The following is an 18,239-nucleotide window of genomic DNA, read 5'->3' as shown; positions in this document are numbered from 1 at the left end:
CTTTGGTCTCGGAACACGGGTCAATCCGAGGATTGTACCCTTGAGTGAGTGTGGTTGGATGTCTGAGAGTGTGTGGGATCGAGTGTTTTTACTGTAGTTAGGTAGGATTTATTTATAATTTTAAAAGTCAGCAATCTTAAATTGCGCATTGTACACTATAAATACCAAAACTCCACCAGTTCATGTTGAACATTTTAACTTTAAAGTTAGAAAAGCAATTATGCTGAGTCTCTTAACATGTAAAAATCCCCGGACAAACCGACAAAATAAAAAAAATTTGATGTATTGAAAAAAAAGAAGTATTTTCGCACGCGTGTAACGCTTTGAATCGAATTTCTGAACTGGCCCCCAGTATAGTAAGTAAAGACATAGTTCTATGTCAAAACAATACTCTTTAACTGACAGTCACGATGGAGTTCTAGAATAAGAAGGCCATGTTTTTGAAATGTTACGAGGGATTGGGTCCAAAAATATAAAATTTTGCGTTACGTGATAAAAGACGCTCCCTTATATTTCAGCTGACGAAATGTTTTTACAGGTCGAATCCCCCCAGACTTTTCAAGAAATAATAATTTGAGTTAACTCTTTCGTGAGATTTAGTGGCTCTTAAAAGGGCCGTTTGTTTAGATAAGTCGCAGCAACAGGTGTTTACTTCGAAGAGGTGTACTTGGTCACGGCCTTCGTCCCCTCGGACATGGCATGCTTGGCCAACTCTCCGGGCTCTGGGTTCACAATGAATGTCATGATGTTCATGGCTTTGGACGAGGTTCCCGTTTCCAGGTGTACTTGCTTCAAAACCTTGTACAAGAACGTTCCAAAGTGCTCCTTGCGGCGAGGTTTCCGCTTCTTCGGCTTGTCCGCTCCTCCTCTTACGATGGCCGAGGCGCTGCTCTTGCACCTTACCGATCTTTTTGTCCAGAAAGGCCGAGACGGCAGCAGACATTTCCACAACAAACTTGATCCGACGTGTCTTGCTTGGAGGTGCAACGAGAAATGATGCAAATTATGACAGAGGGCACTGGTTTTGTGCGCAAAGCGCATCAACGCATGCTCCGCCCCTTTTGATCGCTTTGCCGTTTCTACGACATTCGCCACCACGATCTCTTCTCTGCACGAAATGTCAAAGTATAAAAAAGACGTATTTCGTAAATAGCGCCCATTTCACGTTTGACAGTCAACGAAGTATCATATCTCTTCAACCAACCAACCAACCCAAGATGTCTGGACGCGGCACAGGAGGAAAGCTGAAGGTGAAGAAGCAGACGCGGTCGTCGCGAGCAGGGCTGCAGTTCCCCGGCGGACGGATCAACCGATACCTACGGAAAGGCAACTATGCCGATCGCATCAGTGCCGGTGCCCCGGTCTATCTGGCTGCCGTGCTGGAATATCTGACTGCAGAAGTTCTCGAGCTGGGTGGAAACGCTTCACGGGACAACAAGAAGACTCGGATCACCCCACGCCATCTGCAGCTAGCCATCCGGATTGACGAGGAGTTGAACCGGCTTATGCTCGGGGTCACGATTTCGAAGGGCGGCGTTTTGCCAAACATTCATGCCGTCCTGCTGCCGAAGAAAACCCAGGAAAAGCGGAACCAGGAGGAATCATTGGCGAAAGCGAATTAAATTCTGACTGCGTCGTTAACAAACCAAACCGTCCTTTTCAGGACGAACAACATTTACAATCAGTTCCTTTTATATCAGCAAATTCCACCACAAAAAAACCCGCTTCACACTCCCGACCGACCTGGCGGAACTGCTTCCTTCGAAAAGCAACCACCACTAAAACGCGCAACGTGGAATTGCCACTACGTAACCACCACCGAACGCGCGGAACCGCACCTCAAATCCTCGCGGAGAGCGAAAGCTTTTTGAGGAAAAAAAAATGAATGGCCTATCTACAATCACTTAGCTTAGGAATTTGAATCAATGGAAATGAAGCCGAGCTTCTACAATGGAAAAGTAATCAAATTAAAAACTGACGTATGGTTTGAAAAATTTCAAAATCTACGGTAAGTTGACGTTTTAATATCAAAGGTAAACAAACAACTGCATAGCAACGTATATCAGCCCAGCAAAATTTCTAAGTTGATTGTGGATGACGGCCGTAAGTTGCGTACTTTCCTAAGTAACTACTTTACTTAGATGTTCTAAGCTAAGTGATTGTAGATAGCCCATTAAAAAAAAACTTCCGCGTAACTTTTTAAGCGGGAACGCATTGACAGATCCGCCGACGCCTACTAGATGCAGATGCAATTATCTGTACATCCAAAATTTGGTTTTCGAACCTACAGACATTGCGGTTGTTGCGACGCATCCTGGTGGCGAGTAGAAACATTACTACGGCATGCGTGAGCGTTCGTTTATTACGTAACTCATTTAACATTTCTAGAAACCAAGCATTAGAAGCAAATAGCAAGCGAGTACTTCACGCAGTAACAATGGCCTATCTACAATCACTTAGCTTAGAATAGTTAAGTAAAGTAAAACGGCCGTCATCTACAATCAACTTAGAAAATTTGCTGGGCTGATATACGTTGCTATGCAGTTGTTGCAAAATATGGGAAAATAGTAATATTTGTCAAACGGCGGGTACTTTGTTTACAATTCGCCCACTCGAAAATATTTTTCTGATGTTGGTTAGTATGTGTACTAACTCCATGCGAAATTTGAGCAAGATTCTATGTGGCCAAAAATTCTGAAAAATCGTCAAAGTTGGCAACTTTGCCAAAATATGGGAAAATAGTAATATTTGTCATACGGCGGGTACTTTGTTTACAATTCGCCCACTCGAAAATATTTTTCTGATGTTGGTTAGTATGTGTACAAACTCCATGCGAAATTTGAGCAAGATTCTGTGTGGCCAAAAATTCTGAAAAATCGTCAAAGTTGGCAACTTTGCCAAAATATGGGAAAATAGTAATATTTGTCAAACGGCGGGTACTTTGTTTACAATTCGCCCACTCGAAAATATGTTTCTGATGTTGGTTAGTATGTGTACTAACCCCATGCGAAATTTGAGCAAGATTCTATGTGGCCAAAAATTCTGAAAAATCGTCAAAGTTGGCAACTTTGCCAAAATATGGGAAAATAGTAATATTTGTCATACGGCGGGTACTTTGTTTACAATTCGCCCACTCGAAAATATTTTTCTGATGTTGGTTAGTATGTGTACTAACTCCATGCGAAATTTGAGCAAAATTCTGTGTGGCCAAAAATTCTGAAAAATCGTCAAAGTTGGCAACTTTGCCAAAATATGGGAAAATAGTAATATTTGTCAAACGGCGGGTACTTTGTTTACAATTCGCCCACTCGAAAATATTTTTCTGATGTTGGTTAGTATGTGTACTAACTCCATGCGAAATTTGAGCAACATTCTGTGTGGCCAAAAATTCTGAAAAATCGTCAAAGTTGGCAACTTTGCCAAAATATGGGAAAATAGTAATATTTGTCAAACGGCGGGTACTTTGTTTACAATTCGCCCACTCGAAAATATTTTTCTGATGTTGGTTAGTATGTGTACTAACCCCATGCGAAATTTGAGCAAGATTCTATGTGGCCAAAAATTCTGAAAAATCGTCAAAGTTGGCAACTTTGCCAAAATATGGGAAAATAGTAATATTTGTCAAACGGCGGGTACTTTGTTTACAATTCGCCCACTCGAAAATATTTTTCTGATGTTGGTTAGTATGTGTACTAACTCCATGCGAAATTTGAGCAAGATTCTATGTGGCCAAAAATTCTGAAAAATCGTCAAAGTTGGCAACTTTGCCAAAATATGGGAAAATAGTAATATTTGTCAAACGGCGGGTACTTTGTTTACAATTCGCCCACTCGAAAATATTTTTCTGATGTTGGTTAGTATGTGTACTAACTCCATGCGAAATTTGAGCAAGATTCTGTGTGGCCAAAAATTCTGAAAAATCGTCAAAGTTGGCAACTTTGCCAAAATATGGTAAAATAGCAATATTTGTCAAACGGCGGGTACTTTGTTTACAATTCGCCCACTCGAAAATATTTTTCTGATGTTGGTTAGTATGTGTACTAACTCCATGCGAAATTTGAGCAAGATTCTGTGTGGCCAAAAATTCTGAAAAATCGTCAAAGTTGGCAACTTTGCCAAAATATGGTAAAATAGTAATATTTGTCATACGGCGGGTACTTTGTTTACAATTCGCCCACTCGAAAATATTTTTCTGATGTTGGTTAGTATGTGTACAAACTCCATGCGAAATTTGAGCAAGATTCTGTGTGGCCAAAAATTCTGAAAAATCGTCAAAGTTGGCAACTTTGCCAAAATATGGGAAAATAGTAATATTTGTCAAACGGCGGGTACTTTGTTTACAATTCGCCCACTCGAAAATATTTTTCTGATGTTGGTTAGTATGTGTACTAACTCCATGCGAAATTTGAGCAAGATTCTGTGTGGCCAAAAATTCTGAAAAATCGTCAAAGTTGGCAACTTTGCCAAAATATGGTAAAATAGCAATATTTGTCAAACGGCGGGTATTTGTTTACAATTCACCCACTCGAAAATATTTTTCTGATGTTGGTGAGTATGTGTACAAACTCCATGCGAAATTTGAGCAAGATTCTGTGTGGCCAAAAATTCTGAAAAATCGTCAAAGTTGGCAACTTTGCCAAAATATGGGAAAATAGTAATATTTGTCAAACGGCGGGTACTTTGTTTACAATTCGCCCACTCGAAAATATTTTTCTGATGTTGGTTAGTATGTGTACTAACTCCATGCGAAATTTGAGCAAAATTCTGTGTGGCCAAAATTCTGAAAAATCGTCAAAGTTGGCAACTTTGCCAAAATATGGTAAAATAGCAATATTTGTCAAACGGCGGGTACTTTGTTTACAATTCGCCCACTCGAAAATATTTTTCTGATGTTGGTTAGTATGTGTACTAACTCCATGCGAAATTTGAGCAAGATTCTGTGTGGCCAAAAATTCTGAAAAATCTTCAAAGTTGGCAACTTTGCCAAAATATGGTAAAATAGTAATATTTGTCAAACGGCGGGTACTTTGTTTACAATTCGCCCACTCGAAAATATTTTTCTGATGTTGGTTAGTATGTGTACTAACCCCATGCGAAATTTGAGCAAGATTCTATGTGGCCAAAAATTCTGAAAAATCGTCAAAGTTGGCAACTTTGCCAAAATATGGGAAAATAGTAATATTTGTCAAACGGCGGGTACTTTGTTTACAATTCGCCCACTCGAAAATATTTTTCTGATGTTGGTTAGTATGTGTACTAACTCCATGCGAAATTTGAGCAACATTCTGTGTGGCCAAAAATTCTGAAAAATCGTCAAAGTTGGCAACTTTGCCAAAATATGGGAAAATAGTAATATTTGTCAAACGGCGGGTACTTTGTTTACAATTCGCCCACTCGAAAATATTTTTCTGATGTTGGTTAGTATGTGTACTAACTCCATGCGAAATTTGAGCAAAATTCTGTGTGGCCAAAAATTCTGAAAAATCGTCAAAGTTGGCAACTTTGCCAAAATATGGTAAAATAGCAATATTTGTCAAACGGCGGGTACTTTGTTTACAATTCGCCCACTCGAAAATATTTTTCTGATGTTGGTTAGTATGTGTACTAACTCCATGCGAAATTTGAGCAAGATTCTGTGTGGCCAAAAATTCTGAAAAATCTTCAAAGTTGGCAACTTTGCCAAAATATGGTAAAATAGTAATATTTGTCAAACGGCGGGTACTTTGTTTACAATTCGCCCACTCGAAAATATTTTTCTGATGTTGGTTAGTATGTGTACTAACCCCATGCGAAATTTGAGCAAGATTCTATGTGGCCAAAATTCTGAAAAATCGTCAAAGTTGGCAACTTTGCCAAAATATGGGAAAATAGTAATATTTGTCAAACGGCGGGTACTTTGTTTACAATTCGCCCACTCGAAAATATTTTTCTGATGTTGGTTAGTATGTGTACTAACTCCATGCGAAATTTGAGCAAGATTCTGTGTGGCCAAAATTCTGAAAAATCGTCAAAGTTGGCAACTTTGCCAAAATATGGTAAAATAGCAATATTTGTCAAACGGCGGGTACTTTGTTTACAATTCGCCCACTCGAAAATATTTTTCTGATGTTGGTTAGTATGTGTACTAACTCCATGCGAAATTTGAGCAAAATTCTGTGTGGCCAAAAATTCTGAAAAATCGTCAAAGTTGGCAACTTTGCCAAAATATGGTAAAATAGCAATATTTGTCAAACGGCGGGTACTTTGTTTACAATTCGCCCACTCGAAAATATTTTTCTGATGTTGGTTAGTATGTGTACTAACTCCATGCGAAATTTGAGCAAGATTCTGTGTGGCCAAAAATTCTGAAAAATCGTCAAAGTTGGCAACTTTGCCAAAATATGGTAAAATAGCAATATTTGTCAAACGGCGGGTACTTTGTTTACAATTCGCCCACTCGAAAATATTTTTCTGATGTTGGTTAGTATGTGTACTAACTCCATGCGAAATTTGAGCAAGATTCTGTGTGGCCAAAAATTCTGAAAAATCTTCAAAGTTGGCAACTTTGCCAAAATATGGTAAAATAGTAATATTTGTCAAACGGCGGGTACTTTGTTTACAATTCGCCCACTCGAAAATATTTTTCTGATGTTGGTTAGTATGTGTACTGACTCCATGCGAAATTTGAGCAAGATTCTGTGTGGCCAAAAATTCTGAAAAATCGTCAAAGTTGGCAACTTTGCCAAAATATGGGAAAATAGTAATATTTGTCAAACGGCGGGTACTTTGTTTACAATTCGCCCACTCGAAAATATTTTTCTGATGTTGGTTAGTATGTGTACTAACCCCATGCGAAATTTGAGCAAGATTCTGTGTGGCCAAAAATTCTGAAAAATCGTCAAAGTTGGCAACTTTGCCAAAATATGGGAAAATAGTAATATTTGTCAAACGCCGGGTACTTTGTTTACAATTCGCCCACTCGAAAATATTTTTCTGATGTTGGTTAGTATGTGTACTAACTCCATGCGAAATTTGAGCAACATTCTGTGTGGCCAAAATTCTGAAAAATCGTCAAAGTTGGCAACTTTGCCAAAATATGGGAAAATAGTAATATTTGTCAAACGGCGGGTACTTTGTTTACAATTCGCCCACTCGAAAATATTTTTCTGATGTTGGTTAGTATGTGTACTAACTCCATGCGAAATTTGAGCAAAATTCTGTGTGGCCAAAAATTCTGAAAAATCGTCAAAGTTGGCAACTTTGCCAAAATATGGTAAAATAGCAATATTTGTCAAACGGCGGGTACTTTGTTTACAATTCGCCCACTCGAAAATATTTTTCTGATGTTGGTTAGTATGTGTACTAACTCCATGCGAAATTTGAGCAAGATTCTGTGTGGCCAAAAATTCTGAAAAATCTTCAAAGTTGGCAACTTTGCCAAAATATGGTAAAATAGTAATATTTGTCAAACGGCGGGTACTTTGTTTACAATTCGCCCACTCGAAAATATTTTTCTGATGTTGGTTAGTATGTGTACTAACCCCATGCGAAATTTGAGCAAGATTCTATGTGGCCAAAAATTCTGAAAAATCGTCAAAGTTGGCAACTTTGCCAAAATATGGGAAAATAGTAATATTTGTCAAACGGCGGGTACTTTGTTTACAATTCGCCCACTCGAAAATATTTTTCTGATGTTGGTTAGTATGTGTACTAACTCCATGCGAAATTTGAGCAAGATTCTGTGTGGCCAAAAATTCTGAAAAATCGTCAAAGTTGGCAACTTTGCCAAAATATGGGAAAATAGTAATATTTGTCATACGGCGGGTACTTTGTTAACAATTCGCCCACTCGAAAATATTTTTCTGATGTTGGTTAGTATGTGAACTAACTCCATGCGAAATTTGAGCAAGATTCTGTGTGGCCAAAAATTGGCAACTTTGCCAAAATATGGTAAAATAGTTACATTTCTTGAACGCAGGTAGGTTATTTGTTTTCAAATCTTCCGGTCAAACTTAATTTTATCATTTTGCTTCGATGGATTGACGTTTAAATCAGATTTGAGCGTTTACATTGTCGCATGGGTCGTTTTAAAAAGAACCGACTGGGATAGATAGTTTTTTTTATATAAGATTTTCTTTTAATTTATTGCTGCTCAAATAATAACGATAGATATTTTTTTTCTATTACAACGTAAAAGATACTATACTATATTTAACTCAAGGGATCGAAATTGCACAAATTGTTCATTTATTTGCTTCCGCTTGGATGGAAATTCTATATCAGTTAGTTCCGCTATTCACCACTAGGGCCAGTGGCGCTGGTGGCAGTTTGGAGAAAAACGGCGCATCCCCAAAACGGCGGAGTTCATGAGGGTCAGTTTGGGGACGATGGTGGGGAGGGGGGTGGGATTGGGGAACTTCCGGTGGTGGCAATTGCTTGGAAGGTGTTTATTGGGGCGGCGATTGCGCTGCCGGGGTTGGTCGCGGGTGCGATTTACTGGTGGTCGAGGGACGGGTGGCAGAACCATCCGATCGCGAAGAGGTTGGGCCGGTTTTGCGACGGGGAGAGATTGCGGGATTGGCGGGCGGTGGCCACCAGTATAAATGACGAGTTTAGGAGGGACAGTAGGGTGGTTATTAGGATGAATCCGTTGTCGCGGATTGTGGTTACGGAGAGCTGGATCGTGAAGACTGGTCCGTATTGGATAAATGTGGCCGGGCAGGAGGACACGGCTTTGGTGGCGTTCAAGAGTGACACTCACGACGTCAGCCAGGAGGCATTTGAGACGGTGCAGTACGTGAACATTGCCGTCAAGTCGACGCGACCCGGGATTCGAGAGTTCAACATCCGGATCAACGCGCTGGACTTTAAGGATCTGCAGGATCGTATCAACCGGCCAATCACGATCCTGTCCAGCGTCAAGTTCCACCGGACCGTGCTGGATCGGTTCGTGGACGTGTTCAAGGAGCAGGTCGGCCAGAATCCACGCTATCGCGGTGCGGAGGCCGTTGATCAGCAGGACAGTTGCTTCGCTTGCATGCAGGTTCAGCCGAACGTGAAGATCGTCAAGAACTGCGCCGATCTGAACGAGAACGGAGAACCGTTGGCGGAGGCGCGCTGCTGTCAACCGTGCAACTGTCGGCCAATGTGGTGCATCGACTGCGTGGCCAGGTGGTTCGCCTCGCGCCAGAACCAGTCCGAGCGGGAGTCGTGGCTGCAGCAAAAGTGCACCTGTCCGATGTGCCGGGCGCGGTTCTGCGTGCTGGACGTGTGCTTCATCGAGGCGGCGCGGTGAGATTTCTGACAAATTTTAATTTGCTTGACGTAATAAAGATTAAAACAAACAATTTTTAAATCACAAAATCTTTTTAATCTAACCATTCGTTGATGTACGAACACAGCTTCGGCGTAATCTCCCCGAAATCCGAACAGTGCTTGATGACCGGACAAATCCCGCACGGCATCTGCACCAGCCCCGGCGACGCCAACGGTGCCTCCACCGCCTTGTACAGATTCTTGCCCTCCACAGTGGGCATCGATTCCGCCTTCCCGTCGTACACGACCGTCTTCAGAATCGTCTCCAAATCATCCTCATCCAAACTGATCTTGCTAATCCCCAAATCGGAGATGAACTTGTGCACGTCCGCCACCGAGCAATAGGCCAACTTCTGCACCGCCAACGGCCCGTCCCGACACTCCTTTGCCATCTCCTTCTTCATCCGCAGAAACCGCAAACACTGCTGGTTCAGCACGTCCACAAACTCGGCCTCAAAGTCCTGGTCCTGGTACCAGGCGCCCCCCGTGATCGACCGGTCCGGTTCCAAATTGTACAGCATGTACACCTTCTTCTTGCTAGCATTCACCGACTTGACCGCCTTAATCAGCTTCTTGTTCTCCAGCTGCTTCAGCACCTTGTTCAGCTGCGTCATGATCAGGTTCGACTTGACCCGAATGTCCCGAATCCAAATCCCCCGATTCCCACCCTCCTCGATGATCGCGTAAATAATCTTCTCCTCGTTGTCAATGTCCTTCGGTGCCGTCGACTTTTTGCCCGGGTCCTTCAGCCGGTAGATCAGCGTTTGGCCCTTCTTCAGGATCTCCAGCACGTCCTCCTGGAGCAGCTTGTTCAGAGCTTGGACGCGCTGTTCCGGCCGCACGTCCGGCAGTGCCGCCATCAGGTCATCGTTGTTGATGCCGCCGGGCTTCTCCTTGGCCGCCGCGATGATCTGGAAGCCGATGGTGGCGATGTCCTCGGCCGTGGACGAGGAACCGGCGTCGGAGGACATCGTTTCGAAGTGTGTTATGTTCCGGCGTGGACCGTGCCTTCACGTTCAGATTAATGTTTTGGTTTGTCAACAAAAACACGCAAATGACGTTTCGCCGCGTTGCTATAAAATCGAGAGAAACGTTTGAAAATGGTTGAAATAGGAATATTCAAGTCTGTCGCACTTTGCTGAGTTCGTTTTCCCATACGATTTTTTCAGTTCAACTACGATTACACTTTTTTGTGTAATCGCAGTCGAACTGAAAAAATCGTATGAAAATGTGCGAAAACGAACTCAGCAAAGTGCGATTTTCAGTTACAGTGTGGCAACACAGTTCTTCCCACTGAGAATTTTGGCTCGAGCCTCGACTCGATTCAGGCTCGATCTCGAGCAGAGTCTCGGCCCGAAACTTCAAACACGAACAAAAGCAGCGAACCGAAGATTGGCAATGACGTTTTGGAATTTTGACAGTTTGGAACGCATGAATTACCCCATTATCGGTTTCCCGCATGGGTGATGTGGAAATTGATGCACATGGCTGAAGTTGGGAATTTTGCAACTTATTCTAATTTATGCTAAATTTCAAAATTTAAACACGAATCTACAGCGAATCGATGTGAAAACTAAAGATACACTAAAACAACGATGATTTGATGTGCAATCTTGATCAGAATCGCAATAAAAGAGGTTTAAATTGAAAAATAATAATAAAGCAAATTTTGGTCTAGAATTTAACGAAACTTTGTCTGTTTTGTAAGACTTAATGCTATTTCACAATTGTTATAGAATTTTTTTCAAAAAAGTAATTTTTTCGGTCCGTCCACAAACAATCTCATGTTTGTAAACAAACGACGCCATATTGCCAATGTTGTTCGGTAGCTCATATCAGGCCATCGCCGGGGCCCTGATCTCGAGCCAGATCGACTCGACGGTTCTTCCCAGTTAACTCAATCCGAATTCTGAAATAGAATCTAATTAGAATCGCAATTCGCAATTTTCAGTGTAAGAACGGGCCTTGACCGATCTTATGCACCAGGTTCCCGACGAACACGCACTGCCCTTACACCTACATCTCACCCTTGCTCTGAGTCAGTACGAGCAGCACGCTAGAACACGCTTTGAGTGTTCGTGCCAGGCATGCACACCTTCTTTTCCGGTTACGCATTTTAACTCGGCCGGGGGTGGTACATTAGTAGGGTTTGATGTAAGTATAAGCGCCTAACCATTTATAGTGTGCCTAACAATTTTCATTAAAGCAAAAACTGTTTTATTTTTAGTTTGAATTCAAAAACTAATTGTTATTTACTGTGTACTGTTTTCTCCTGAAATCTTCCCTAATGTTGAATCGTGTTAATCTGTTGCTATTTCTTCTGTCGCGGTGTTTTGTTACAATTTTTTGAACCTAAGCATGTTATTCAAAAGTTTACCAAAAGTACAATAATTTTATGTGTGTGATCATTCAATATATTAGGTAAGGACTCGAACCATACTTGTTTGAAGAAAAGGGCGTAGATTTAAACAATAGACAATAAAGGAAAGCAAACTACATAAAGTTCGATACTGAAAGAATAATTGTAGTTTGAAGGAAAGAAGAGTAGGAGCCGATGAAAATAACATTTAATAAATAAATAAGAAAATGGGTAAAGGAAAGATCAATGATAAACAGAAGTTATTATCGTTCGCATATTAAGGGAAACTGTTTTTGTTAGGGAAAACACGTTTCACTATTTATTGGGAAATGAGAGCAGAAGAGTAGAAAGATGAGTAAAGCAAAATTAAAGTACAGTACTTGTTCGGTAACTGAGCTTGTTTGACTGGACTACTTGGGCTGTAGCCCACTTAAAAAGCAGACAAACGTAAAATAACCAAACAAACCGGAATGATGAGGGGCCAGTGGATGCAAAAGCAAGTTCAGCAAATTAGAAATCATATTTAAGTTTTAATGAAATGTTAAGTCAAAATTAAAGGTGAGCTCTGAAACAAATTTAAGCAATCATCATTTTACATTTGTAGAGAAAATGTTATGCATCGGTCCCCTCTTCATTTTTCGTTCAGCCCAGTTTCGCGAGCAACATTCGGTAATTGTGCTACATTCTCAGCCAAGTTACCGAACAAGTACTGTTGTTGGAAATGTGCAGAAGAAATACCCCGTGCTGCGATGTTCTAGGTACATCCCCAACAGTTCGTTCAACATGCTGTGAATCAAAACAATACCTTCTACAATCACAAATGACTTCCCTTTCCCACATTGCCGCTTTGTTATTGTTGTCCATGCTCTGCAAAGAAAGGGATGTTAATAAAATATAAAAACTATAAAATAACGATACGAATACTTTCCCGAACCTGAGTGCCATCAGGTTGTTGTTGTTGCTGTTGTTTCCAATGTGATAGATATCACACCGGAGACGTCTTGATTCGGTTGTCCTGGTGCGACCGTCCTCCAGTCGTAGACCCAGGCATGACATGAAAATGAAATCAAAAAAGATGCATTAATACATGATCTTCTTACTCATGAATAACCCAATCCCACCCAGAACAACACAGCTAATCTAGGTATGCACCCAAACCAACTGCGTTGTTCCGTGCCCTCCTCATTCGGCTATTTCAATATGATTGTCCTGGAGAATCCTCCCTAAGGATCGTTAAATTCCGGAGTAACTTCCCAAAAGGGCGCAACCCCTGTTGCAAACAAACAGTTCACTTTGAATGTGACTGGAATAGGCTGCCTGCTCACACCCAAGGCTACGCTCTATTGAAAAATCACTACGGAACTCCCAAGTGATGGCCGTCCACGCAATCATACTTCGTCATGATAGTGCTACCTTGTCACTCGCCTATACGTCAGTTACGTAAATACATGTGACAAGACAGGGCCATCACCACGATTCGAAACATGGACATCATCAACCGCCAGCTAGACAGATGTTCAAGTCATCATCTAACATACGGGGAGGCATGAGGATAGGGAACTGGTGCAGGACCAGAGCTATACTGTTCAGACTCTCATAACCAGGAATACTAACAACCAACATTTGGCGGATCGCTTCCCTGATTACGACAGTCGCGAACAGGACTGCCGGTACAGTCAGTTCCGCTCCTTCCATCCTGCACCTGGGCATCCCTAGTATCCAAAGGCATTAAAACATAGTTCAAACTAGCAGGACTGGGAACTTCATTTATTGCACTGTGGATACTTGGAATCTTGTAGCCCTTGGCCGACAGAATCTAATTAGAATCGTATACAAATTCCGTTTCAAACGCAACAACCGGTTCCGTGTTCGAACCGGTTGTTGCGTTTGAAACGGAATTTGTGTAAGATTCTAATTAGATTCAGTTTCAGAATTCGGATTGATTTGACTGGGTTGTTTTGATTTTAGTGCACGCAAAATCCAGATAACACAGATCTGTGTAATGAAAAACACACAGATTATTGTTCAGTTCTAGCTTTCATAATCTGGGTAATTTCACTACACAGATCTGTGTAAAGAAATGAACAGATTTTTGAAGAGCCGCTTTTCCAAATCGGTGCAAAAACAATTGTCATTCAAGTTTTAAGTTGGGTCAAGTATACTTGTATAAGTTTTATTTCTCTAAATCCAGAGTTTTTTTTGAAAAGGACCAATAAACTATTGTCTTTCATATGTTTATAGGACCTAATCAAAAAAAAACTCTAGAAATGAGTAATTTCTTTATTTAAAATAAGTTTACTATTTCAGACTTTGTCTATCTTCCCAACTTTAACCATGGAACCTAATGAATTGTTTATGCAACCTGGTAAAAAATGTTTCTAGAAACTTTGAATATTCTCGATTATTCTTTGATAGTGCACCATGATCCGGCATATTCTTGCAGGTAAAAGTAAAAGTGGCCAAAGGTTTTGGAAGCCGGCTTGGTGAGGCACTTTACGACGTCATCGTTAGGTAGTTTTCGTCGCCATAGGGAGAAGTCAACTCTTGCCCCAAAATCACGATAAAAGGGCAGTCGCAAAAGTGCATCAAATGTGGTCAACAATATTTTGTTAGCATATTTATTTGGTATATAAATGAAAATAAATGATGTTTTACTTTTAAACTCAAACGGAAATCGTATTTTAATCTAGATTTTATATAATTATTATAAAACAGCAAAAATAAAACAGGTGCAATAAAAATTACCCAGATCTGTATAAAATTTTACACAGATTGCTGGTTGAAAAATTACACGGATTTGACAGACAACGGAACGGAATCGGAATCGTAACACCTTATAATGTGGCCCTCTTAAACCTTGCGGTTTTGTCAACACAGGCGTGTATCGTTCTTTTTGTGACAAGACTCCATCTCCCGGGTCTCCTAAGTGCGAAGGTATGGCACGGGGAGAGGGCACCGAATACCTCTATATTAACACTTAGAATTTTTGAATCTGCCTCGGGATTCGAACCGGCGACCTCTGGAGTACAGTGCGCGGTCCAATTGGGTACTAAAGCCCTATGTAAATTTTTATATACAACGATAAAAAACACGATTAAAAACCAATTCTGATCACTTTTTTTATTTTAATGCAAAAAATAAATTTGACAAGGCAACATTTTTTCGATGGATCAACTATGGTCCCCTTGGAACGAGCTGTCAAGTAGGAACTTTTCTGTCAAGAAGGACCGCGAGTTTAATTTTTCCAAATTGATTTAAAAATCCATTTTAAACTCTTTGTGGTCGTACAAAGGGTTATTGTACTCAGAAAAATAAGCTTTATCGCTGTAAACAATAATATCAGCAATCTAAGCTTCAATTTAGGACCCAATTTGGTCATGTGGAGCATTTTGATAATTTTGTTCAAATTGGTCATTTTGAGCATTATTTACAACGATAAATCTTATTTTTCGGACTACAATGTCCCTTTGTCCGTGCACAAAGAGCTTACAATAGAGTAATCTACGTGCGTATGTATTGCGTGTACGTACACGAAAATAAAGTGAGGTTAAATTTTGTCAGCCAGCAAAACCAAATGGTGCGCTAGTGTGCGTACGCGAAACGTCATAAAGCTCTATAGATTTTTTAATCAATTTTGAAAAACTAACTTCGCGGCCTTTCTTTACAGCTCATCCATCTTAAAATGTTACATATCTTAAGACAATTGTCATGATTTTTTGAATTAATTTAATTGCATTAAAATAAAAAATAAATATCAGAAATTGTTTTTAAGAGTATTTTTAAATACCACGTGCGAAACTTTTCTTGACCACATCCCGGAATCCGAACCCCTTTTTTGTAGCGTCGTCACTCTTCCGCGAGTTCCCCCGCAACAGCAAATTCGAGTTCCCTGTGAGTGCTCGCCAGTGTTGCCAGCTGCTTTAATCCCCCTTAACGTCAAAAGCTGTCAAGTCGCAAAATCCAGCGTGTTTTTATTTACGTTTCGTGCCATCCTAAAAGAACCGATCTCCACCAAATTCGGCCACTTACTACGCCTTAAATTCCCGGATTCCGTCGCGGTCCGACCGCAAAACTAACGCCACACCATGAAGGTCAAAGTGATCAGCCGCAACCCGGACAATTACGTGCGCGAAACGAAGAAGGACATTCACCGGGTTTTCCGGAATTACGACGCAGCGCAGCATCCGTTCGAGGGCGCCCGGGAGTACGTGCGGGCGTTGAACGCGACCAAGCTGGAGCGCGTGTTTGCGAAGCCGTTCGTGGGGAACTTGGACGGGCACAAGGATGGAATTTCGGCGCTGGCCAAACATCCGAAGAGTTTGTCGATTCTGCTGAGTGGGTCGTACGACGGAGAGGTCAAGCTGTGGAACGTTCCGGCCCAGGAGTGTATGCAGAGTGTGCTGTGTCACAGCGGGTACGTGCGGGGGATCACGTTCTCGAACGACGGGTCGCGGTTCTTCACGATTGGGGATGATAAGGCGATTAAGATGTGGGATTCGGGGATTGCGGACAGCGAGGAGGACCAGCACGAGCCGTTGAATACGATTCTGGGCAAGACGGTGGTCACGTCGATTTCGCACAATTACGAGGAACCGTTCTTCGCGACGGCGGGTGAGAGTTGTCACATTTGGGAGGAGACGCGGAACGCACCGATCAAGACACTGCAGTGGGGAGTGGACACTTTGTACGACATCAAGTACAACCCGGTGGAGACGTCGCTGATGGCGGCCTGCTGCAGCGATCGTGGCATCATTTTCTACGACCAGCGCGAGATCAAACCGCTGCGGAAGATCGTGATGACCCTGCGACCGAACCAACTGGCCTGGAATCCGATGCAAGCCTATTACTTCACGGTGGCCAGCGAAGACTACAATCTGTACACGTTCGACACCCGGCGCCTGCAGAACCCGCTCAAAATCCACGGTGGCCACGTTTCGGCCGTGACGTGCGTCGATTACGCCCCGACCGGGCGGGAATTCGTCAGCGGAAGTTACGACAAAACGATTCGCCTGTTTGACGCCCACAAAGCCAACTCGCGCGAGATCTACCACACCAAGCGGATGCAGCACGTGACCTGCGTCGGCTGGTCGCTGGACAACAAGTACGTCTACTCCGGTTCGGACGAAATGAACGTCCGGCTGTGGAAGGCACGGGCCGCGGAAAAGCTCGGGGCGCTTCAACCGCGCGAAAAGCAAGCCTTCAAGTACAACGAAGCGCTCAAGGAAAAGTTCGCCGCCCATCCGCAGATTCGTCGGATTGCGCAGCACCGGCAAGTGCCCAAGATGGTGTACAAGGAGCGCGAGAAGCTGCAGACCGTTAAGCAGAAGATCAAGCGGAAGGAGGACAATGTGCGCAAGAATTCCAAGCCCGGCAAGGTGCCGTATGTGGCCGAGGCGAAGAAGAAGGTGCTGCGCGAGGAGAGTTGAAGGGTTTGCTTATTTTTCTTCATTTCTTTAAATAAAACTGTAATTCTCTATTTGAGACTTTTCATTTATATCACAACAACTTAACATTGATTGACCAAGTCCATTTCATAGTAATGTAGCTAGGGAGGCACATCGACGACAATTTATTTGGTGTCTTCTTCAAATCAAATTCAGCGTGGTGATCATTGCACTCGATCGTAATATTTGGAGGTTAATTTTTCGACTCACGATCGAGATTTCTTGATCGTAATTTGTCAACGGTAAGTCGTAATTTGTCGATAGTAGATTGAGATCATTCGATCGTAATTTATCGATCTACTGGCGATCGATAAGTTTCTCAAAAATTCGATCACTTGAAAAAAAAACTAAAAAAAATTTCTGGAGTTAACATAAAAAAATGTTTTTTAAGAATTTCCAAAATGAATAAATAAAAAAAGAATTAAAAAAAATAAATTTTTTATAAAAAAAAATATTAAAAATGTCAAAGAATAAAAAAAAATAAAGAACTATACAATTTTCATGTTTTTTAAATTTCAAAATTTGAAAATCTTCAAAAAACAAAGATTTTTTTAAAAATCTGTTAGAATCTAACTTTTTATAACAAATCTAAAACTCTACAAAAAAATTTGTATATATTTTAGAAATCTACTATTTTGGGGATGTTAAAAAAATCCAGATTTTATTTATTTTAGCAATTTATGAAGTTTTTTAAAATTGCAATCTTTTAAATTTTAGAATTTTATGAAGGTTATACAATTTTTGAAATGTTTTCAGAAATTCTTTTAATTTCTTTTTAGTTCAAATACGTTTGAAATCTTTATTTTAAATTTAGTTTTTAATTTTTTTTTTCAATTTCGAAAATTCATAATTTTTGAAGGTTTTAGAATAATAGTTTTTTTTTATAAAAAAAAATATCTGTATAAGAAGTTGTTCAACAATTACGTCCAAGGAACGCTGATTGAAGATGTTTACTGCCTCCAATTCAAATTCCATCCAATTTGGTCAATTTTGTAGAAAATGGCAAGGAAAACCGTAAAAAATCTCGACTTTGTTCTGGGCGGGAAGGGGTTAACCCTCTACAACCCAACCCCGACGGGCTTCGATTTAAAAAATCGCCAGAAATCCATTTTTCAACCAATTTTTGATCATTAAAAAGCATT

The 18,239-nt window shown here is 41.1% G+C and overlaps 5 protein-coding genes across 5 annotated transcripts; 3 read left to right on the top strand and 2 right to left on the bottom strand.

Moving 5' to 3' along the window:
- Positions 1 to 648: 648 nt before the first annotated feature.
- On the bottom strand, positions 649 to 1,041 carry LOC119771112 (late histone H2B.L4-like). Its single transcript, XM_038266506.1, has one exon. The coding sequence runs from the start codon at positions 1,039 to 1,041 to the stop codon at positions 649 to 651; it is 393 nt and encodes a 130-aa protein (XP_038122434.1).
- A 68-nt stretch (positions 1,042 to 1,109) lies between these two features.
- On the top strand, positions 1,110 to 1,647 carry LOC119765356 (histone H2A-like). The gene has a single exon (XM_038249094.1). The coding sequence runs from the start codon at positions 1,218 to 1,220 to the stop codon at positions 1,620 to 1,622; it is 405 nt and encodes a 134-aa protein (XP_038105022.1). The 5' UTR covers positions 1,110 to 1,217; the 3' UTR covers positions 1,623 to 1,647.
- A 6,973-nt stretch (positions 1,648 to 8,620) lies between these two features.
- LOC6051120 (E3 ubiquitin-protein ligase TM129) lies at positions 8,621 to 9,274 on the top strand. Its single transcript, XM_001867569.2, has one exon. The coding sequence runs from the start codon at positions 8,621 to 8,623 to the stop codon at positions 9,272 to 9,274; it is 654 nt and encodes a 217-aa protein (XP_001867604.2).
- A 52-nt stretch (positions 9,275 to 9,326) lies between these two features.
- LOC6051119 (probable DNA-directed RNA polymerase III subunit RPC6) lies at positions 9,327 to 10,335 on the bottom strand. Its single transcript, XM_001867568.2, has one exon. The coding sequence runs from the start codon at positions 10,263 to 10,265 to the stop codon at positions 9,348 to 9,350; it is 918 nt and encodes a 305-aa protein (XP_001867603.2). The 5' UTR covers positions 10,266 to 10,335; the 3' UTR covers positions 9,327 to 9,347.
- Positions 10,336 to 15,590: 5,255 nt separating this feature from the next.
- On the top strand, positions 15,591 to 17,127 carry LOC6051125 (DDB1- and CUL4-associated factor 13). The gene has a single exon (XM_001867574.2). It carries the CDS (start codon positions 15,739 to 15,741, stop codon positions 17,077 to 17,079), a length of 1,341 nt encoding a protein of 446 aa, XP_001867609.2. The 5' UTR covers positions 15,591 to 15,738; the 3' UTR covers positions 17,080 to 17,127.
- Positions 17,128 to 18,239: the final 1,112 nt, after the last annotated feature.

This window comes from Culex quinquefasciatus, chromosome 1 (genome assembly GCF_015732765.1).
Source record: "Culex quinquefasciatus strain JHB chromosome 1, VPISU_Cqui_1.0_pri_paternal, whole genome shotgun sequence".
Lineage (NCBI taxonomy): Eukaryota > Metazoa > Arthropoda > Insecta > Diptera > Culicidae > Culex > Culex quinquefasciatus.
The sequence above is the reverse complement of the archived record's forward strand: the minus strand, read 5'-3'. Positions and strand labels throughout refer to the sequence as shown.